At 51.9% G+C, this 23,429-nt stretch overlaps 1 protein-coding gene and 1 pseudogene across 1 annotated transcript; both read right to left on the reverse strand.

Annotated features, from left to right (window-relative positions):
* Positions 1–6,696: 6,696 nt before the first annotated feature.
* Positions 6,697–14,025, reverse strand: LOC139019254 (BTB/POZ domain-containing protein 6-like; annotated as a pseudogene).
* Positions 14,026–18,513: 4,488 nt separating this feature from the next.
* IL1F10 (interleukin 1 family member 10) lies at positions 18,514–21,209 on the reverse strand. Its single transcript, XM_070428507.1, has 4 exons — positions 21,178–21,209; positions 19,404–19,489; positions 19,020–19,147; positions 18,514–18,726 (listed from the first exon to the last, which is right to left on the reverse strand). The coding sequence occupies exons 1-4, from the start codon at positions 21,207–21,209 to the stop codon at positions 18,514–18,516; spliced, it is 459 nt and encodes a 152-aa protein (XP_070284608.1).
* Between the last annotated feature and the right edge of the window lie 2,220 nt (positions 21,210–23,429).

A 23,429-nucleotide genomic window follows, 5' to 3' on the forward strand; every position in this document is an offset into this window, starting at 1 on the left:
CAGTGGAGGAAGACAGTTCATTCAATTCAAGTCATGTGTTATTTGAGGTGTGGATGGGATACCCAGTCCAGGTGGCTGCTGAACCTACACACCTGGAATCTAGAAGAGAACATAGTGCAGAAGATGAAAGCTCTGTATGTGATGGGTGAAGCCTGCGGGAGAGAGGGCACGGGTGACATTTTAGTTTGTGCTGTTTTGTAATCCTATATAATAAAAGGCTGATATGCAAATTGGCAGAAAGACCAGTAGCTATGACATGCACTGACCACCAGGGGCAGATGCTCAATGCAGAAGCTGGCCCTTGGTGGTCAGTGCGCTCCCACAGGGGGAGCGCCGCTCAACCAGAAGCCCCGAGCCAGGCTCACGGCTGGTGAGTATAGTGGTGGTGGCAGAACCAGTATAAGCCATCAGTCGGCCATCTCCCGAGGGCTCCCAGACTGTGAGATGGCACAGGCTGGGCTGAGAGACTTCCCCCACAAGTGCATAAATTTTGTGCACCGGGCCTCCAGTGTCATTTATAAAAACCATCAGTTCTCCCCGCTGGACTATGAACTATCACATATTAATCTTTGAGTTTATTTTCTACAACAGTATCATGAATAAAGGTGAGAGCTCAGAAAGTTGGAGTAAATCAATCAATAATGAATTAGTTTAGTCATTTAAAAGGAAAGGGCTTTCACTGCAGCCAAAAAACTGTATCTTCCTCATGATCTCTGGGAGTAGCACAGGTGAGGAGAGAATGAGGGAATAGGACTGCAGGATGCAAGATGCAGGAGGATTGGGCTAGGGTCATGGGTCCTGCCCTAGTGGCATCTCTGATGCCCTGGCCATCACAGCACCAGGCAGCATCACAGGAGCCCAAGCTGCTACTGTCAGGGTCACGCAAGGTGAGGACCCCTCCAAAATCCCCAGTTCTCATTACCAGACAGTTACAGCTCTGTCCCCAGTATTGTTGCTGGTCTCTCACTAACCTTAGCTACTAAGGTTCTACTAAGAAAGTAAAGTTCCTATGCTTACCAACCTCTGGTAAAGTAAAACTTCCTTTTCTTTGCCCTAAAAAGGTCTCCTCTAAGCCTCAAGGAGTGTCATGTCTGAAGTGCTAGCCACTTCCCTTTGCTCAACTTCGAGAACCACTGCTTCCTGCGCTGCATGCGAGCTGCCCACGCGAGGCAGCAGCATCTCCTCTGCTTTCCAGTGTGGGACGGTAGTGGCTGGGATGGCAAACATCTGTCACTGCCCTTGAGGTCAAGCAGGGTCATGCACAGGCAGCTTCCCTGGGGCCCACGCTGGGCAAGAGCTGCTGTAAAAACCCTGGCCGTTACTTTGCAAAATTCACCTGTCGCACTGCGATGGTTCGCAACCCCCAACATGCTTTCCTCCCACTGCACCCCCGCTCCTGTGGGGACACCCTTTGTGACAAACGAATCCTCACTTCCCCCTCACACCCATCGCTCTCCATCTGAGAGCCCCATTGCTTTTCCTTCCCAGTCTGTATCATTATCCGAAATCATGTTGTGTGTGTATTTACCTGGGTGTTTATGCTCTGTCTCTGTTGGGGTCCAACCCCAACGGGTCCAGGGATCCCCAAAGGTGTGGACGGAGTCGGCGAAGAATGAATGACATGGAAACTGGTTTCAGTTCATCAGCATAGCGAGGTTCTCCCTCCAGGATCTCCAGCGAAGTTCTGGTTAGGATCTGATGAGGATCTGATGAGGATCTGATGGGGATCTGATGAGGAGCTGATGAGGTTCTGATGTGGATCTGATGTTTATTGTCTTGTTACATCTATATTTATACCAGCGGATTTTAATCCTGTCAATTTCTATTACAAAGGTTAGGGCGTTTCTTATCTCCGTTCCAGGGAGTAAAGATTATGTAGCTCAAGCATGATTGTTTGTAGTTAAAGTGATTAACTACCCGCCTGGCACTTAGTTAAGGAGTTTTATCCCCTCCCTAACTTCAGGGGAAAATCCCTACCTGGGAAAACCACCTTTCTTGGAGAGGTGACCTTGGTTAAAACACATAGCGCCAAGAAGGTGAGCAAACATATTAAGAACAGTATGCCATATATGCCAGGTCCCTTGAAACAGCAAGGATGGACCGGCTCCCGGCAAATTTCCCCTTTTTTATTTTTTAAATGGCAGATGGATATTACTCATGTCCCATCTTTTGGTAAACTTTGCTATGTGCATGTTTGTATTGATACCTTTTCTCATGTTATCCTTGCTTCTGCACGTACAGGAGAAGCCTTTAAAGATGTAAGTCAACATTTATTCCAACGTTTTTCCTACCTAGGAATACCAAGGGCACTTAAAACAGACAATGGGCCTGCCTATACCTCTAGAGCTTTTAAAAACTTATGCTCTACATTCGGCATCGCACATACTACAGGAATACCTTACAATCCTCAAGGCCAAGCAATAGTAGAAAGGGCTCACCAAACTTTAAAAACACAAATTAAAAAATTACAAGAAAATGAGTTTAAATATTCCTCTCCTCATCATGTTCTACAACATACTCTATTTGTAATTAATATACTAAATGTAGATTCTGAGGGAAATTCCCCAATGTACAGGCATTGGAACCCTGATCTAACTAAACCTAAAGTCCTCGTCAAATGGAGAGACTTGCTTACAGGAGCCTGGAAGGGACCTGATGTACTTTTAACCCGGGGGAGAGGATATGCTTGTATATTTCCACAGGACGCAGACTCACCTGTGTGGATTCCAGACCGTCTAGTCCGACCTTATGTCTCACTGCCCTCCATCTCTGCCTCAACCTAGCACACCTGACCAGTGCCCGTCTGCAGCAGATGTGCAGCCCTGAGCTGGAACCACCTGTCCATTGGAAGGATCACATGTGCCTCCTTTTTGTCTGTCCTTATGTTCCAGCTTTGCCCCACATCTCCTTTCCTTTTTCCTTTTTTTAAATCTAACTACTTGTTTGCTGGTTCTTTGGCCTTTCTCCTTCTCTCCTGAACACAGCCTTTTCTAGAATCTCCCTACCCTACTGTTCCAGGAAGGGCACCTCCCTTTTATGCCGTGACTATGGATGTTTGGTATATGTCCCATACATGGAGTTGTCTTGTGCCAAGAACCTGACATCCTGGGCTGAGAAAGCCCTGTCCCAGGACTCTCCTTTGTCCTGTATTGGCCCCTCTGACCCTTGTGTCAAGAGGGACCCTCTTCTCACAATCCAATTGCCCACAGCTGTTGCCTGAGTTCTCTGTTAATGCTGAGGTCACGGTGGCTGGTACCATGGATCTGTCTCTCGCCCAATGGAGTGAGCTGGGTTCTCTCTGGAGAAGAAACCTGGGTTCCCCAAGATATGTGATCAATGCCGGGACCCTGCCAGCAGGTGAGGGGATCCAAAGGCAGTTGCTGGGCATGGAGGCCAGAGGGACATAGACTACCAAGGAGACAGAACTGAACCTCACATTACCCTGCTTGGCCCCGGAGCTTGGCTGGTTAGTCAAAGACGGGTAAGATTCCTCAGGGAGGAACAACCTAAGACAGGCACAGTCACAGAGGGGCCAGTAGGAGAGAACTTGGGGTTCAACAGAGGTGGGGCACAGATCCTCACCCCCGCAATGGTGCAGGGGCTTGAACACTCGCCCCTTCTGAGGAAGGTCTCCTTCCCCCATGGCTGCTTCTCGCTTCCCATGTCCAGCCCAGATAGGGACCCAGATAACGAATAGAGACTTGGCCCAGCTCAGATCGGGAACAGAAAGAGACTTGGTCCAGCTGAGATCAGTACCTAGACAAGAGACCTGGCTGACAGCAGCTTCCCTTTCACTGCAACAGGACTTGTTTCCCATTTCTACCTTGGACCACAGGGAAAGGGGCAGCTGAAAGAAAGGGCTGGAGCAGGATGCTGCCTTCTTCCCTTTCTTCTTCCTCTTTTTTCTAAACACTTCCATGCCTTGTAGTTCTTTTGCTTTCTCTTCTTTTTCTCTCTACTATCCTCCATCCTCCATAACAGCTGACCCAGAGGACACAGCTTACTCCTCCTTGGACACTGACACCACCATCAAGCACGGCCCTGATGGACCCTTTGATGCAGCCCTTCAACTCGCTGACACGTCGGGAAGCCCGTCGCCAGTGATGCCGCCCACTAGCCAGACCAACAAGGACAACCAAACCAACAACTTGAGGACAGCTGAAATCTCTTGACTGAAGAGGCCGGCAACCTCCTAAGGAACGGGGCTCCTTGTGCACTCCATCCATTTTGTTTATAGCTATGCTTGTTGTCATTGCTTGCCAGTCTTCTTCCGAGTCTTAAACAGCCCAATCTGAGAGGTGGCCGCTGATTTGCATGCGCTATCATTTAAAAAATAAAAAAGGGGGAATTTGCCGGGAGCCGGTCCATCCTTGCTGCTTGACACAGTCGCTGCAGGAAAGAAACATCTGCACAGCATATGTTTCAAGGGACCTGGCATATATAGCATATTGTTCTTAATACGTTTGCTCTCTTTAGCGCCATGTGTTTTAACCAAGGTCACCTCTCCGAGAAAGGTTGTTTCCCCTGGCGGGGATCTTTCCCTGAGGTTAGGGAGGGGATACAACCCCTTAATTAAGTGCCAGGCGGGTAGTTAAGCTACATAATCTTTACTCCCTGGAATGGAGATAAGAAACACCCTAACCTTTGTAATAGAAATTGACAGGATTAAAATCGGCTGGTATAAATATGGATGTAACAAGACAATAAACATCAGATCCTGATCAGTTCCTAACCAGAACTCCGACCAGAACTTTGGCTGGAGATCCTGGCTAGAGGTCCTGACTAGGCTGCTGATCAACTGAAGGCTGTCTTCGTGTCATTCCTTCTTCGCCGACTCCGTCCACACCTTTGGGGACCCCTGGACCCGCTGGGATTGGACCCCAGCATGTCTCTTGCACCAGAATATCAATTCCTTTACTCTTATTTACAAACTAGTAGCCAGGTGCACAAAAATTTGTGCACTTGGCGGGGGGGGGGGGGGTGTCCCTCAATTATTAAACATTTATCGGCACAACACTGACCACATTGGTGGTGGTGGTGGTCTTGTCAGAATGTGTTATACTATGCAGATGAAAATCTATTTAAACAGATTTGATGTAGATATTTTCAAAGATGGAAGAATTGCCCCTGTCAACTATTTTAGTTGATTCATATCTTCACTAATTGTCATCATTGCAAAGTTTTCAGTCCCCATATGGATTGCTGGATATAATAGGTCATGTGCTGTACCTGTCCTTTGTAGCCTTTGTTACCTTAAGGACTCTAGTTTTCCATTTATATGTTTAAGTACCAACCTTACCAGTTTAAAAATGTAAGCTTTTAACACTGCTCTCTCTGTTCCGTATCCTTCCGATGAAAAGTGGAGTTGGGTTACAGCACAGGAGAGACATTCAGAAGGAGAATATTGATGTAATGGCTGCAGTAGGAGAAGAGGGAACCTATTTCCCTGGCCACAGGCACTGGCGCCCTGGACCACAGGGCTGGCAGCTTCTCTGGGTGGCTGCAGCCTGGGACCTCGGGCGGGTGGCTTGTCCATCTCCTGGGCTGCAGCCAGCTGCAGGCGCTGGTACCTGGACCAAAGGTGAGCGGCTTCTTCTTCTTCTGTGCTTCCAGAGAGGGCAGTCAGTTATGTGTATATGTGTATGCATGCAAACATAGGCGTGTACAGGTGTGTATGTGGAAATCTGCTGGGCAAGTCAAAACCATAGAAGAGTTGCCCCCTATCTCTTGAATCTTCCAGAGATATCCCCCACTTTTTTATTCTATCACTACTGGAGAGTCACTATTTGCAGCCAGCCAGCCAGTGACTCTCTCAGTGTCTATTTCTGACTTCTTCTTTCCCTGTCTGTCTTCCAACCCTAATCATATTTCCACCTGGATGCATCATTTTTACTCCCAATATGCTGTATAGAGAAGGAGTCAGGATGCTGTCTTCCCATGAATAGTACTCAGTAACAAACCAATTGCATTTTAGTTGGGCAATGCCCCTACGCACCCTTCAAATCCCTTCCACCATGCATTTCTGTTTCCCTTTTTGTTTGTTGGATTGTTCTGCTGATCCTTCTCCTCACCCCACCACCCTTGGATCATAATGTAAAATTCTTTTACCATGTCAAGAAATTATTAAAAATACAGAAAAAAAAATACAGGTACTTCTCTGAACACCGGCCCGGGGGGGGGGGGGGGAAGGGGGCAGGGAAGAGACTGCCGCCTCTCCCCTGCCCGCCGCCTCTCCCCTCTCCCCCCCACCCCCCGGCCGGTGTTTGAAGAAGTACCTGTATTTTTTTTCAAAGTACCTGTATTTTTAATAATTTCTTGACATTTTTTAAAATGACTTTTCCCAGGTTTTAGATTTGGAGGGAAGGTCTTAAGCTTAGAACAACTCAGAACAAAATCTAGGAGGGTGGGAGGGACGGCCAAGCCCACAAAGCAGGTGGTGTGGGCACCTCTGGTGGGGTCCGGACTGCCCTCCGCCCCCAAATCCGCTCTCCACCTGAGTGTGCACCCCAATGTGCAGGAGATGTGATGAGGCCCAGCCCCCTGTATTCAGAACCGGGCTCTGGCCGTGTAGAAACGTCTCATTTATACCTCTGGCTGCAGCCAGCTCCGCCCAAAAGGTTAGGAGTCCTGAAGCCTGTCCTGCCGAGGAGAAAGGGTGCTGCCCTCCATCCCCCCAGCGCCCGCACGCCCACAGCCTCAGGCATTGAAGATGAGCTCGGGGATCTGCCCGCCCTGCACCCCGGTGCCGTTGGTGCTGTCGGAGGAGCACTGGAACTGGAAGGTCACCTTCCTGCACTGCACCTCCATCAGACCCTCCTGCCCGAAGTAGCTGAGCTTGCTGCTGTCCAGCATGGCACTGGCTATGTAGAAGGTGTCCTGCTCCACCTGCACCGGGTGCTCGAACCCGGTGCTGGAGCCGTTGGACATGAACCTGGTCAGGTTCTGGGCGAGGACCACCTCCAGGCGCGTGAGCTTGATCTTCACACTGTACTCGGCTTTCCTGGAGCTGGACCTGTACAGGCCCAGCCCCACCACAAAAACCCTCCTGTCCACCGCAAACTGGATGCTGTCGCAGTGCCCCCGGTAGCGCCACTGGTTGCTGCAGTGGGCCGAGGACTGGAAGCGGTGGCACTTCTGTGGGGCCAGGCCTCACCTCTTGGTCAGTGGGAAGTCAAGCGGGGGCTTGTTAGCCGCTGTGTACCACAGGAAGATGTTGTGGGTCTCCTCCAGCATCAGGATGTCCGACTGGGCAGCGCCATTGGCAAACTCCTCCAGGGTCATGGTTGGAATGCGGACCAGGTAGAGGACTGGCCCCAGGGCGTGCCTCTTGTTGCGCAGAGGCGGGGGGGGGGGGGGGCAGGCCCTGCCACTTGCACTCGGCCTCGGCCCAGTTGAGCACGGACTCGAAGACCACTGCCTCCTTGGAGTTGAGGGCCTCCCGGGTGACGATGACCTCCAGGGTCTGCCAGTCAATCTCTCAGAAGCCCTCGAACTGCAGGGCCATCTCCACCTGCACATCAATGACCTCCCAGCAGCGCTGGGTCAGCTCAGGCTCCTCAAACAGCCAGCTCTGCGACAGCAGGACACAGGCATTCTTGGCTTCCAGGCTCTTCTCCAGGAAGTGCACACAGGCTTTTGCTGGCGGCTGCCTCTTCCCTGCTCTGCCCTGCTTCTCTGATCACCGGCAGGGGGGCAAGCAAAGGCAGCCCTGTTTCTCCAATCACGGGCCAGGGGCAGGGCAAAGGCAGCCCCCAGGGCCGCCTTTGCCCTGCCCCCCAGCTCTTGCCTGCCGCCTGGGTTTCTGATCACCATCAGCAGCAGGCGGCTTCTTCCATCCTTTCCCTTTCACTTCCCAGCATTGCGCCTACATATGCAAATTAACCGCCATCTTTGTTGGAAGTTAATTTGCATATCGCCCTGATTAGCCAATGGGAAGCATGGCGAAGGTATGGTCAATTACCATGTTTGTCTATTATTAGATAGGATATACCCAAAACCCAAAACAGCATCATACACACAGCAGTGCACAATGGTTATTTCATAAATGAATGAATCTATCTTTCCATTCCCTTTCCCAAATCCACCCCCCTCCCACCCCCCCGGTTCTTGGGTTCTTGCCCTGGCTGACTCTGGGCCCTCCTCTGGGGACATGTTTTCCCTGCAGCTTCCTCAGGGACAAAGACCTCCCGCCCAGACGTTTCAGGACAGGAAGCTGGGACCAACACTGGGTCATCTGCCCCCTGGCATCAGACTATGACCCCATAAAAATGAACAGCCCATTAAAACAAACCAACAGAGGCCCGGCCCTTTGACGCTTACACCTCTCTTTGAAGCTTTCACCTCCCGGCCTCCTGTCGCCTCCTCCATGAATGAATATTTGGTACCCGGAACCACGCCTTCCTCTTTGTCCTAAACCCCGAAGGACCTCTCAGTCGCTTGTCTTTCTCACCTTCAGGGAATTCCACTCCTACCAGCTTTTTTCTATCCACTCCTACACCACACCCTGTGCTTTGTCATCACTCAGAACTTTTTTTGCTCTAAAAAGTTAAAAATCCTAGCCTAGCCCGTGTGGCTCAGTTGGTTGGAGCATCCCATACACCAAAAGGTGGCGGGTTTGAGTCCAGGTCAGGGAACATACCCAGGTTGTGGGTTCCATCCCCGGTCAGGAGGTTGGGGCACGTGCTGGAGGCAAATGATCCATGTTTCTCTCTCACATGGATGTATCTCTCTCAAAAAAAAAATTCAATAATAAGTATATCCTCGGGTAAGAATTGAAAGAAACATTTTCTAAAAGTTCAAAATCCTACCCTCTGATCATAACAGCCCATCTTTATGGCCCGGACCCCCTCCCTCCTCCCTCCCTCCATTCCTCACTCTTTCTGCATTTCCCCATGTGGCTGTGTCCTGCACCACCAGGGACCCAGTCCTTTGACTTAGTCAACTTTGCTCTACCATCTCCTGCTGTCTCACTTCCTTCCATCCCCTCACTTGGGCCATCCTTTTGTCAATATTCCACTGCCTGGCCCCTCCGCTCTCCCAATGTCCTACCCAGCCTTGATATTGCTTAGCAATCCTTTCATGTATCTTTTTTAAAAATATATTTTTATTGATTTCAGAGAGGAAGGGAGAGGGAGAGAGAGAGAGAAACATCAATGCCTCCTGCACACCCCACACTGGGTATGGAGTCCGAAACCAAGGCATGTGCCCTGACCAGGAATCCAACCATGACCCCTGGGTTCATAGGTTGATGCTCAACCACTGAGACACACTGGCTGGGCCCTTCCATGTATCTTTGATTTGCTGGCTGTCCCATCTTCATAGAAAATATTTCAAATGTTCCAAACTTTGTTCAGTCTCCTGCCCCCTCCCCTCTCCCTTCAATTACAGCAAAATAAGGTAACTAGTACAAGGAGACATCCTCAAGTCCCCATCAACCCACACTGAAACCTCCTGAACCTTTTCCTTCTTCCCTCTCCCCCAACAGAAGCAGTAGCACACACTTGTCCAAGGTCCCACCTTGTTCAGCCTCTTTGAGGTTCACACGTCCTGGGTCATTCCCAGTTCTTAGTGAGTATCCTTTGTGCCTGGGCCCTGCTCAGGGCTCTGCCGGCTTCGGCTTTCTCTGTCCTCCCCATAAAGCTGTGATGTGATGATAGCTGTCAGCACACCCCCTCCACTGGCCCGAGTTTACACCCCATGGGAGAAGTACACTCTATGCGCCTTACCCTCTCCCCTGAGATCAAACGTGGTTTCATCCTCTTCTCATTCCCGCGGGCAACATTACGTGTAAAGGCCAGCCGTTTGCTTATCATAGGAATGCCATTGCCTGTCGTGCTAGTCTTCATAACGAGGGACAGTCTCGGTGATGCAGGAGCCGTTCCCTCCCCTCTCTGCTCCAGCGGGAGAGATACGGGCCTGCCTCACACACTGGATCAGACACTAGTTCACACAGACGTTTTGAGAAGCGGTAAATTGAGAACGGCCACAAGACTGTCGTTTTTCCCCCCTGTGCCTTATGAAAACCTGTATGGATATTCATTCCTATCACCAGCTTTTCTGCTCTTAGATAAAATAAACATGCCCTTGCAAGTATTGTTTAAACAAGAAAGTCATAGAACACTGACGGCTTCGGGAGAACACCCTGAGAAAGCCTGTCATTGTAATTTTTTTTGTCTACATTGGCAATATGTTGCTATTGTGGTTTTAAAACAAGCCCACACATTCTTTGAGGCTTTCTCACTGAGAGGTGGAGTCTGATTTCGCCCCTTTTGAAGGTGACTGAATTAGTGACGCGCTTCCAATGAACGGAGTGAGGAGAAGGCAATGCTGAATCACTTCCCAAGTCAGATCATCAAAATCCCACTGGCTCTCTCCCTGCAGATATGCACTCTGGGAAGCCAGCCCCTGAGCTGCAGGGAAGCCCAGCTTCCTGGAGAGGACGAGCCACAGTGTTGGGACCGACAGACCCCCTGAGGTCCCATGCAGAGCCAGTGTCACCTGCAGGCCTGTGAGACACGGGTGGCTAAGAGATGAGGTGACCCCACTGAGCCCCGGTCAACTGCAGACTCACAAACAGAATATAGTCTTCTTTTTAAAGCCGAGAGGTTTCAGGATGGTTTACTTCACAATAACAGATGAAAGAAACCGTTTCCTTGGAAATAATGCTGAGCCAGCATTTTCATATCCTTACATGGTACTGGCACTAAGTCTAAAGAAGGCCATTGGCTCTTTTTCCCCAGGTGCATCATGGAAAGATAAAAGCTTAAAGACTCTGCTACATCTAGAATTCTTTAGTATTATTAATTATTATTGATTTCAAAGAGGAAGGGAGAAGGAGAGAGAGATAGAAACATCAATGATGGAACCATGACCTCCTGGTTCATAAGTCTCTTGATGCTCAGCCACTGAGCCACGCTGGCTGGGCTAATTTTTAAATATATATATTAGTATTAATTGATTTCAGAGAGGAAAGGAGAGAAAGAGAGAAAGAGAGAGAGAGAGAGAGAGAGAGAGAGAGAAACATCAGTGATGAGAGGGAACCATTGATTGGTTGCCTCCTGCACTCCCCACACTGGGTGTCAAGCCCACAATCCAGACATGTGCCCTTGACCAGAATAAACCCAGGACCCTTCAGTCCGCAGGCTGACACTCTATCCACTGAGCCAAACCAGCTAAAATTCTAAAGGTAACTAGAGTGTGTCTATTTCATTCTATTTACTCAGATAAGAAATGGCAGAGTGGAAATTAAAGCTCAGATAACTTTTCTCCACAGCCCATGCACTTGACCTCGGACCCCTAGTGCACCCCCCCTTTATCCCAACCTGCCCTCCGCTGCCTCCTTCCCATCAACTTTACACATGTTTAAACCTGTCATGTGTTGAAAAATTCTCCCCTAGCCTTGTGTCTCCCTCTAGCTACACCCATCTCTCTCCCCCGACCTTACAACCAAATTTATTGGAAAATGATCTGCACTCAGTGTTCCATGTCCTCACCTTCCAGTCACTCCTGAACACCCTTCATCTGGCCCAGCCGCTCTCCTGGAAGTGCTTCAGGGCCTCTCAGCTCCTGGATCCCACGGACACGCTGAACTTGGCCTGACTGGCACTGTGGTGTCCGCACGCTGACTCACTTTGAAGCCCTTGCCTCCCTAGATGTCCGCACTCCATGTCTGCTGGTCGTCCTTCTACGGCCCTGCCTTTCAGCCTCCACTGAAGGCCCGGCATCCTCTGCCCAACTCTCAAATACCTCTCCGCCCTGGGCCATCTGCTCTTTCAAACAACTCGGTCTCCCCAGTTCATCCACCCCACAAGCCCAATGCTGAAAACTCCAACACTGGTCGTCAACCCCATTCTGCACATAATCACCCAAATCTGCCAACTCTATCTTCGTCCTGTGCCTCATGTCCACCCGCCTCTCCCAGCTCCCCTTCAGCGGCCACTAGACACTCGGTTCCATCTGCGCTGGAGGCGAGCAGACCAGGAGCAGGGAGCCACCAGAGGCCGTGCTGACACGACTTCTCCGGGCAGCAGCCGGTGCCGCTGGTATGAGGCTTATTGGACCTGTCACTGCCCTGCTTGAAATCACCCAGGGTCCCCACGTTGCCCTCCTGCTAAGGACCAGGCTGCTAACACACACGAATCTTCCTCGGAGCCACGTCTCTCCCTCATCCCCTTTCCTTGATTGCTTTGCTCCAGCCACCTGTGGCCCCTGAGAGTGAATCACAAAAGGCTTCTGCTACTAATTTTATTTTCATCGGCTAGAAGTCATTAGACATACTGGTTTGTTAGCACAGGGCCCTTGTTGCCAACTGCCTGTCATATGTTGCCATAATACATATTCAAGTCTGAATCGAGATGTGGTGGCCCCAGAACCTGGCAGTGGGACCTGCACGTTCACACGTGGACCCTGGCAGCGCTGTGCTCACGTGTGAGCAGCCAGTCTGCCCCTCATAGCGTACAGCTCAGTGCCATGAACGGGACGCTGATAAAAGGCCAGCGCCCTCTCTGCTGGCAGAGTCCGTGTGAGTGGGGGCTTTGCCACCCGGTGTTCTCTCCTCAGGGTCCCTTTAGAGTTCCCATCCATTTGGTTGAGTGACTGGCCAGCCGGGGCAGTGCCCCCACAACAAGGTCAACACCGTAGAGAGACACCCAACCTCCAGAACAGGACAGAGGTCACGTCACCCACGCCATGCCCTCACTGCCCACCAGCCAGCCCCGAAGAAGCCCTCCTGCCCACTGGAGTCTGCTCCAGGGGATTCCAAGAATCGGCGCCCCTGGTTTTCCATGCGGTGACCCCTGTGCCCCCTCAGGGTGTGTGAATGAGGGTGATGTTCCATGATCTTCGGTGACTAACAGGCCCAGCAGGGGTGACACGCTGGTCACATTTGCAGCACATGCTTTTTGTGGGAGGGTTATGTTTTGATTGTCAGCTTCCTGTTTTAGTGATTCCCTTTGTGTCATGGAAACAGGCATCCCAGCGTCATGTACACTGACTGGGCTCTCATTGCCGTCGGCTGACCTGGAGGAGGTGGAGTTCAGCGCACACTGCGGTCAGAGTGTGTTAGCACGTGATCATGCCATAGGGCACCCAGGGGTGCAGAGACGCTGAGAGGGGGGTGTGGGACATGTTAAGTGATCAGAGCAGCCTCATGGAGGAAGTGAGACTTCCAGACAGAAGGCTGATGTAAAGGCCTTGGGTAGCACCATGCCTGCAATCTCTGGGGAAAAGTTAGGAGCCTGGTGTGGCTGAAGCAAAGTAAACAGGTATGAGGGTCCCCCCAAGAATCAGCAACAGGTGTGTGTGCGTGCGTGTGTGCGCGCTAATATAGATAGGTAGGTAGGTAGGTAAGTAGGTAGGTAGATAGATAGATAGATGATGGATAGATAGAGTATAAGAAGTTGCTCACTGTTACAAGGTTATGGAAGCCAGAAGTCGCACAGTCTGCTGTCTGAAAGCTGAAGGGCCAGGAAAGCAGTGGTAGAACTCAGTCTGAGTCTGAACGCACTGGAACCAGGGGCTTTGAAGTCTGAGGATGGGAAAAGATGGACATCCCAGCTCAAGAAAAGAGACCAACCTCATTCTTTCTCTGGCTTTTTGTTCTGTTGGGGCCCTCGGTGGATTGGATGGTGCCCACCCACACTGGGAAGGTGTCTGCTTCACTCAGTCACTGATTCAAGTGTAAGCTCTTCCGGAGACGCCCTGACAGACACACCCAGAGACAGTGTCTGGCAGCCACCTGGGCATCACTTAGCCGTCAAGTTGCTGCATAAAATTAAGCACCACAATGACCCATTTTCCCCATTAACCCAGGAGCATTCCCTGGAACCCTGTTCCCTGACGTGAGTGTGGGAAGGACTTGATTAGGAGAAACCGAGTCTGCGGTCCTCCGAGCTCATGGGTCATGTGACCAGCACTGCTCTCTGGAGCTCCAGAAAACGTAGTGGGAGAGTTCCAGTGCAGAGCCTGGCTGAGACTCGGGGCTGCAGCCTCCTTGCCCTCACCTGCTATCACAGGCCCTGGACCCATGTCCCAAACGCATTGGAGGGGACAAGGGTGGGAGGGCTCACTGAGAGGACGCACTGCAGACTCAGGGTCACAGGAGGAGGGGTCAGGCAGGTTTGCTCCTCCACATACAGGCAGGAACGTAAGAGAGTGTGCTTACATTTCTCTTCCCTCCCGGGCTCGGAGGTCTGCTCCTCCTGTGAGGGGTTGCTAGGAATCTGCTGCTGTGCGAAGGGAGGAGTTGTCGTGGGATTTGGATCTGCACAGCGTCTGAGATAGATGCGGCTACTGTGAGTGAGGTGGAGATATGGGGCACTGGGCTGACCCCCGTGACACTAAATACGGAGGGCTTCATCGAAATTGCTCCCCAAAATGCCGCAGAAGTTGATCTTTGTCGCCACCTGCAGACTGAACGCGGAGCTGCAGGTTCCTGGCCTCAGAATAGTCTTTTAGGGGCAGAGACTGGAATTTGCTTGGGGGTAAATAGACTCTGTTTTGGTCAAATACTAGCAAACCCTTTATTTAGTTACACAAATGTAAAATCCAACAGGAAGTGAGCTCAAGTAACTCAAACACCAGTGCTTCTGGCCAAGACAAACTTCTCTGTTGGTGCTCATTTCGTTCATTTCTGTCACGTTCATTTCGGAAATGGTTGTATGTTTTAGCAGAATGGCACCCAGGAAAAGTTGGGTCCCATTAAGTTTTCTTTCTCACTTTCACTCTTTCTCCCTAAACCTGAGTGTGGACCTGCCTGGAGCTGCCCTGAGCTGTGCAGACAGTGGGGCTTAGTGGCCAACGTTTTGAGCAGTTGTTTGTAGGCCTGCAGTACGGGTGGAGGGATCACGAGATAAAAATGTGCTCAAAGGGAATGTTGGAGTGACACCCGGTTACAGGAGACCCTGAACACACACCCTCTGTATGACGGTGCTCCAGAGCTTCCTGGAAAAAAACATGGGTTTTTATGTATCAACCACTGCCCATGTGTGGAACCCACAATACATACACACACACCAGACACTCATGCACACACACAGTTCATGTGCACACAGGTGGACACAAGTTCATGAACACATATACCCACACCCAGACACTCATGCACACACACAGCACATACACACACCCAGGCACTCATGCACATACACAGTTCATGTGCACACAGATGGACACAAGTTCATGAACACATATACCCACACCCAGACACTCATGCACACACACAGCACATACACACACCCAGACACTCGTGCATACACACAGTTCATGTGCACACAGATGGACACAAGTTCATGAATGCATATACCCACACCCAGACACTCATGCACATACACAGCACATACACACACCCAGACACTCATGCATACACACAGTACACATGCACACAGGTAAGTTCATGCATACACACACACACACACACCATACACAATGTGCACACATACCTGTGTGCACTAACACACACACAGCCACACACAGCACCTCCTTCAGGCCTGTTTTGGGCCGTCTCCTCTGCCGGGACCCTCCTGCCCTGCTCACGCCTCCCAGAACCTCAGGAGTGGTCACCATGCGCTCTAAGCACCAGCTTACTGTCTCGGCTCTGACCCTCCGGTTCACTCTGAGACGTGAATAGTGGGTAAGACCCACAGTGAGCCTCTCCCGGGAATGTCCGTGAGGATAGTGCTGAGTTGCTGCTTGTGGGATGAAGCCTCTGGTGTGGTCACCGGGGAGGAGAAGGTGTTTAAGGGACAGCTTGGGAGGTGGCACCTCTGAACTGCACCTGTCAGAAGGCACTTCAGGTCTCCCTCTGAAACCCCCAGGACCACAGCCTCCATTGTTTCCCCAGAGCCCTGCAGGCCCCCGTTGGCACTGTGTCTTCTAACTCTCACGGAGCCTCTCGCTCTCCTGAGCACGAACACAGACCAGCATACGTCAGGTGTGCAAATGGTGTTTCACGTGAGTAGAGAACTTGATCCAATTCACTTGGCTGGCCCTTCTCTTCTGGGCTGTGCCCACAGCCACCAGGCATGCCACGTCCCCTGCCATGTGTGGGCTCTGCTCAGGTTGGGTCAGGTGAGTTACCTTGAGTGAGGGAGATGAGGGACTGAGGCCAGAGATGGGTCAAGCCAGAGTGCCACACTGATCCCGGGGCAGTGCCCAGCAGAAGGCCTGTGGGTGCGGAGGGGAGAGCAGGAAACCCAGCTGAGCTAAAGTGGCAGCAGCAGGTGGGTTTGGTGTGGACCTCCAGGGCCTAGGCTTAAGACCCAGGTCTGACTTGAAATCCTGGGATGACTCCTCCAGGCCTCCTACATGAAGTCTAACCTCCCTCCAAGGCGCTCACAGTCAGGCCCCACCTGTCTCCTCAGCCACAAGCCCTGGGCCCCAGCCCACAGGTGACTCCGTGCACCAGGTGGGCGCTCCGTCATCACCTCCCTGAGTCGTTCTCTCTGCCTGCAGTGCCCCTCCCCACACTTGCTGTCTGAAAAAGTCCATTTTCTCAGAGGCCCAGGTTAAAGGCTCTGCCCTCGCAAAGCCTGCCCGCCCCGCCACCAGCTCCAGCTCCAGCTCCAGCTCCAGCTGCAGCGGCGCTGTCCCCTTGCTGCCCCAGCTCCTCAGGCTGACCCAACAGGAACCAAGTGATCATCTACCAAGTTGTTGGAGATTTTGCATTTGCTCAGCACCTCCCGCTGTACCAGCAGCTGCTCTGGGCACTGGTGAACCAAACTTAAACAGAACAAGCCCTCAAAAGGCACAGGGTAGTCCCAACCAGAAACACCAGGCCATGGAGAGGCAAGGGAAGAACCTAGACGGGTCAGAGCCATGGAGCCCGGCATGACTATCCTCTGGCTTCCCTTTGCATCTGAAAATTAACCAAAGCTCTTACTCTGCCTTTGAGGCTCTCTGATCAGCCCTGTGGTCTTGCTCACCTCCTGACCCTCTGAATCGCTCTCCACGCTGCAGCCCTCCCACCCCGCTTCCTGCAGCTACCATGCCCCCTGTGTCCCAGGGCCTCTGCATTGGCTCCTCCTCCCCAGGATCACTCCTCGCCCACTCCTTCCTGTCCCTCAGTCTCAGGTCATGTGTCACCTCCTCAAAAAAGTCAGAGTCACCTCCCTGTCCACCGTGCTGTTACCACCCTCTATCAGGTCAGTTGCCCTTGTTTGTTTGTTTGTTTGTTTGCTTGTTTAGTGTTTCTCACACTCAATTCCAAGGGAGCTTGGCTCTGTTCCCCATTCTACCCAAGCTCCTGGAATAAGAGTGGAATACACTGTGGACGGCCATTGGCATCAGATGCTCCACCATGTGCAGCGCGTTATTTCACTCCTCTCGGTACAGGCTCCTTGCCTGTCAGAAGGAGGTCAGGAACCCCCCCCCCCCCCGCCCCCGTGGGTCGCTCTGGGTGAAATCATAGTGCTCTGAAACTCCTTGGCCCATGGCACCTGTTGCACAGATGTGGGGTGATTTTACGAGAGAGGAATGGTGCCAGTAGCCCACCTGCTCTGAGCCCGGCTCCCTGGGCTCTGGCTGGCTGGTGCCCTACCACACATCCTCTATGAGTGGAGAGAAACCGAGCTCTGAGGATGAGTGTCAGTTCTGGCTGCAAACGCTCCAGCCTGTATCCCAGCTCTAACAAGTCGCCTCAACATATTGGTTCCACTGGGACCTTAAACTGACCCCGTCCAGTAGAAATCCACTGCCTGTCCCTCGCTGCCCCTCCTTGCACCTCACTCATCAGAACCAGCAGACGAGTAAAGGTACTGATCATCAGTTGAATGACTGATACATAGGAAAGTTGTAAGACTTGAACTAAAGCTGAAACCATTAGCAGCCCAAGGTGTTGTCTGTGAACGGAGGAGGACAGCTGGGTTCTTCCTGAAGCGTCTTGGCTGTTCTGGAAGCTCTGGAGCAGAGGGACTAGAGGAGCAGCTGTGACCAGCCTTCCGGGGACTCCTCAAGTTTCCCCTGGCATTGGACACAGTGCCAGGGCCTGAGGCCCTGTATCAGTTTCCTGCAGCTGCTGTAACAAACCACCGTACACGTGGTGCTGAAAACAGCACACATTTAATATTTCGAAGCTCTGGATGGCAGGTGCCGGAAATGGCGTCATGGGATTGAAATCATGTAGTCGCAGGGCTGTCTCCTTCTGGAGGTTTTAGGGGAGAATCGTTCCCTTGCCTCCTCCAGCTTCTGGACCACCTGCATGCCTGCCACAGCCCCTTTCCATCTTCAAAGTTAGCAGCACAGCATCTTCCCATCTCTCTCTGACTTTTGCCCTCCTGCCTCCCTCTTATGAGGACCCCGTGAGACATTGCCCACCCTCCCTCCACCCCACAATCCAGGATGGTCTCCCCATCTCAAGACCTTTAACTTACTCAGAGTCCCTTTGCCTTGTAAGGTAACATATTCCCAGGTGCTGGGGGTCAGGAGGTGACATCGCTGAAGGGCATCGCTCTGCCTACCACTGGCTCCGAACAGATGAGCCTGCTTTGGGGGCCCCAGGCTGGACCTCTGCCTGCTGCCTCCCTACCGACTCTGTTCAAAGTAGAACTCAGTGCGGGCGGAGGGTTCAGTCTCCTCGGCAAGTCGAACCGGCTGCTGGGGCTCAGCCGGGCCACAGAGAAACCAGCCCGGCCAGGCTGCAGCCTCAAGCCTGAAGGCGGAGCCCAGGCTTCTCTGGAAGAAGGTGAAGCGTGTGGCCTGCTCGCCACCCTTGTACAGGTCCTCGATGCTCACATCCTGGGGGAGAAAGCGGCCGGCTGCAAGGTGAGGCTGCAGAGGAGGCTGTAAGCCCTGGAGGCCGCGGGGCTTAGCCAGGGCTGGACTGGGCAGGGAGGGTCATTACTGGGAACGGCCTCCTGAGGGCTATGGGGGGCAAGGGTCTTGGCCTTGGATGCAGAGGGAGATGGCAGAAACCTGCAGGAGAGGGACATGTGGACCTGGCAAGGCACCCACAGGTGGGAGCAGAGATGCCAGAGTGCCCTGGAGGACAGGTGGCTCTGCAGGGTCCCCTAGAACAGGACGCGTCTCACCTCCAGCTTCAGGGCAGGCCCCTCCCCTGTCTCCACACAGGCCAGGCAGCGCCTGCCTCCCTGGATCCCCAAGAAGATGGGAAGTTGGGTGCGGTCCAGGCCTCTGTTGGGAAGTATGCAGATCTTCTCTGGGAAGGAAGAGAGGAGAGAGCCAGGGCATGAGGGGACCCACATCACAAGCTCTGGACGAGCCTCGTTAGGGCAGGAACTGGGCCAGGGCCCAGCAAGATGAACTGGGGACGCCTTCAGGGTCATGCCCTCTTACTAGGAGGGGTCTCAGCAGTTGCCTGTCTCTTCTCACTGTCCCCAGAAGCAGGAGGGCAGGGGAGAGCGTGTGGCAGACGGAGCCTGAGCGGGTCCCAGCAGCGGAGGCTCAGGGCTCACCTGCACAGCAGTTGTCCGCATCAGGGTCTCCCACCAGGAGCTGGTCGCCTCTTATGTACAGAGCCTGCTGGTCAGCATCCTTAATTCTGGAACAGATGGCAATGCTGATGGCACCGCTGAGCCCCAACCCTACAATCTGATTACATACTAAGTATCTGTAGTTTTTCTCCTCCTACAGGTGAGAAGAGGCAGATAAGGACTAGGTCATCTTAAGGCAGAAAGGCCTTCTGGGTCTCATAAGAGGCTGCACCTCCTCCCTTTACAAGGCTTGGGCTCTGTCAGGCCTTCAGGGCATTGAGGGGAGCGGGTGCCATCTCACGGTGGGGTAGAGAAGTTTCTGGACGATGTAGCCCTTTTCCCCTGCCTTCTGGAGAAATCTCCTCAGGAGGCTGCGATGGCTCTGGGATACAGTGAATCTTCTCCTGGGTTTTCTGGGCCTGCCCCAGTTTTTCACAGATGTTTATTCTCTTATTGAAGGAATCAATTGAGTGTATATTGAAGTGTGATTTGCTTTTCAAATATTTAAACATTTTTTAATAGAAGAAAATCCATAAATTGGGGAAATAATTTTCTATGTGATGATAAATTAGGTCCCCTGTACCGAGCAGGTGAACTCTGGGGCACCCATGATACGGGGGCCAAGTAAGGAGGTCAGCAGAAAGCTGGAGCGGCCTGATGACAGCCACTGGGCTCGGCCGTGGTGGCGATGCTGGGCCTGGGCGGGTGACTGTGCCTGAGGCTGAGAAACTGTGCTGAGCGAGTGTGTGCAACCTCACAGTCGTGCAGCCATTAGCTCAGTCGCCTGGCTGGTTTCAGAGACGATTGTCAGCCATTCTCAGGCTTGAGCAGCCTCCTTACTTTCCAGGGCAGAGGCTCGGGGCCAACGCTACTGCCTCCAGAGCTTCCTTTCTCAATAACAGCTCATCACAACACCCTTAGCTAATGACTGTGTTTAAAGCAAGTTCACTTACACAATAAAAAATAAGCATCTGAGGATCCTGGGCTTGCCAACTGGTCCTCCAAGGCAGTATGCAATGCGCCTGCCGGCAAGAGTCTATTTGGAGACCTGAACCCAAGCCAGATACCTCAAGGTAGGCACCTGTCTTGTCATTTGCCTGTTTTGTGCATGTGTCCTGCCTTCCAGCCGCGCTGTGACTTCCTGGGGCCCCGACTGGCCCATGTCGGGACAGGATGGCCATGCGGGAGCGGAGGACAGGCACCCCAGCGGCCAGTGTATTTTATTCATTACATCCCATCACCTTCCCTAAGGGCCGGAGGTAATTTACATAAAAAGTCATGGACAGTAAAGAGTAAACTGTAAGTAAACACACAAATGTCGAACAAGATAAAATGCAAGCAAGATACAGAAACCCGGGTTAGGAGTGAGGCCACAGCATAGAGCGGTGCTGTCACTGAGATGTAGAATGGTCCCTGAGCTTTCAGAGGGAGGATGGAGCAGCACAGAGAGTGTGCAGTCTGGGCCCTGGTTCTGGGTGACACCCGGGAATTTGTTTAACTTCTGAGCCTGTTTCTCGATCTGTAAAATGGGCTTAGTAACAACCTCTCATCGGTTTCTTAGGATGGAGACAAGGCAGTAAATGGGTGGCATCTTGCAGATGCTCAGGAAAGAGACTATTGTTATCGGGGTGGTGATCACGCTTAATTACAGGGCATTTGAGGTTTCCAGGGTAAGAAGGAGGCTTGCCCTTCTGCTTCAGCCTCTTTCCTCTCCTGCGTCATCCCCAGGCTCCTGACGAAGAAAGGGAGGACTTACATGTAGTATCTTGCCATGGGGAGGGAGCACATTCCTGCAATCCCAGTGACTGGTCCTTGTTGAGGGAAAAGAGAGAAGGGCTGTCAGAGGAGGCAGTGGAGCTGGGGGCAGACACCCCGTGTGCCCCAAATCCCCAGTCACAGGGTGGAAGGTCCCACCAGGCCGCTGTTCCATAACTGGCCCCCCGAGTCCACCGAGGTCTCCCTAGCCCCGTACACTCCAGGCAGCGCTGGCCCCTCTCATTGGGCATCTTGGAACAGGTCGAGCTGGCTGGGGTGTGAGCTTGAGAACGTGCCCTGGTGCCAGCCCTGCGAAATCAGAGAATAGGCTCCCCAAATGGTTTCTCCAGGAGCATTTCCCACGGCTGAGCCTGGGGGGGTCGGGGGGAGAGGGCTGGAGCCTCACAGCTTGAGGATGGGCTCCCTGGAAGCTTGCCCCACTTCCCAGGGGCATAGTCACCACAGCCGCCCTCCCCCACCGAGCAGGAGGTGCGGACCCCGCCCTGCAGAGTGAGACAGCTGGTTCCGAGGGACTGGTCGCCTTGCCCAGACTGTGGATGAGAGACCATCCAAACCCTGACCAGCTTCCGCAACGACACCATGTGGAAACAGGACAGGCTCGAGGTAGAGACACTTGTGTTTTTGAGGATGAGTGATCGAAACTGAAGCCAGTGTCCCCATATAAACCCCAGACCACAAAGCCTCTCCTTCCAGCCAGGTTATCTGCCCCAGAGCTTTGTCCTAACTTGACCTTCCAAAGGGCTGGTCTGGAATCTAGCTTGAAAAGAACCAGAGCAAATCAGGGCCTGAGTGTGGTAAGAGTTGGAAAATAGCCCAGAAAAGCAAAATGCAAGGATGGCTAGGGCTGAGGTGTACCGAGCAGGTAAGATTCTCACCAAGAAGGGGAAAGGGAAGAAATAAGGTAAGAGAGCAGAAAATACAGGGGGTGGGAGAAGAAAGGCGGGAGAAAGGAGCAAGGCTCAGAGAGGGAGAGGGAGGCACTGAGAGCGCGTGGAGGCAAGTGAGAGGACAGGTTGATGCTGATGGCGGGCTCAGCCACCGAAGCAGCACCGAGCTCCTAGGCCTGCATGTTAGAAGGAGGTGGGGCAGAGACAGCTTTAGTGCAGGATCTGCCTCAGTCTGTTGGACAGCCCATTTCCTGTCTCTGGGCTTTGCAGTCAGAGTGAGGGTTGGTGGGAGTAAAGGATAACAGGGCACTGGGCAGGACTGCAATTCTGGGTGATACTGGTGATGTGATCAAAGTATTAAAGAAGTCTTCGTGCTTGGTAAGTTCATCCATTGCCCTTATTCTAATGAAACATAAGAGATTGCCTAAACATGCAATCACAAAGATCTTCACTACATCACTTTTCACAATAACAGGAAGTTAGAAATACTCTAAATCTATACTAAAAAAGGATAATATGCTAATTAGACCAGGTTGACTGGACATCTAACTTCCTTCTGGACAAAGCCAAGGTGGCAGGGGCTGAGGCGGAGGCAGTTAGGGGCGATCAGGCCAGCAGGGGAGCAGTTAGGAGCTAGCAGTCCCGGATTGCGAGAGGGATGTCCAACTGCCGGTTTAGGCCCCATCCCCCTAACTGCTCTTACCTCCCTCCTGTGCACGAATTTCATGCACCAGGCCTCTAGTGTTCAATAATAGGCTGTTGGTTTAAAAATTATGGCAATCTAGTAAATAAGAAAAGTATGTGTACATTAAACATGATATTGTAGGAGATTTTATTACATAAAAATGTTCCAAATATACCAAGTGAAAAGTGCAGGCATTCAAAAACACAGAAGCAAAGGAGCCCACATCACTATAGCACTGACCTGTGGTAGCAGGGATCATGAGTGGTTTTTATTTTTTTAAGATGTTAACATTCTTCCTATATAAATATAAATTTTAGTTTTAATATAAAGTAAGTTTAAAATTTGTTTTTAATCCTCACCCTAGGATATTTTTTCATTGATATTTTTAGAGGGAGTGGAAGGGAAGGGAAGAGACAGAGAGAGAGACAGAAACATTGATTGGTTGGACCCCAACCTGGGTCCAGGGATTGAGCCTGCAACCGAGGTACGTGCCCTTGACCAGAATCTAACCTGGGATCCTTCAGTCCAATGCTCTACCCACTGAGCCAAACCAGCTAAGGCATTTTTAATTTTTTTAAGTGAGGCGTTCAGATAAAGTCACTGGCTCCCAAAAGTGCCTGCCCATTGAGTCACCTGGGGTCTCTTGATGAGTCTTTCCTG

The sequence above is a fragment of the Myotis yumanensis genome, unplaced genomic scaffold (genome assembly GCF_028538775.1).
Source record: "Myotis yumanensis isolate MYYU_CA2020_CCGP unplaced genomic scaffold, mMyoYum1.0.hap1 SCAF_11, whole genome shotgun sequence".
NCBI lineage: Eukaryota > Metazoa > Chordata > Mammalia > Chiroptera > Vespertilionidae > Myotis > Myotis yumanensis.

Bases quoted from the DNA above. Each gene is read 5' to 3' on its own strand.
- IL1F10 (XM_070428507.1), bottom strand. From the start codon at position 21,209: ATGTGCTCCCTCCCCATGGCAAGATACTACAT. The intron at 19,490-21,177 runs GTAAGTCCTCCC...CATCTGTTCCAG, and splicing joins CCCATGGCAAGATACTACAT to AATTAAGGATGCTGACCAGC. The intron at 18,727-19,019 runs GTGAGACGCGTC...TTTCTCCCCCAG, and splicing joins GGCCTGCCCTGAAGCTGGAG to GATGTGAGCATCGAGGACCT.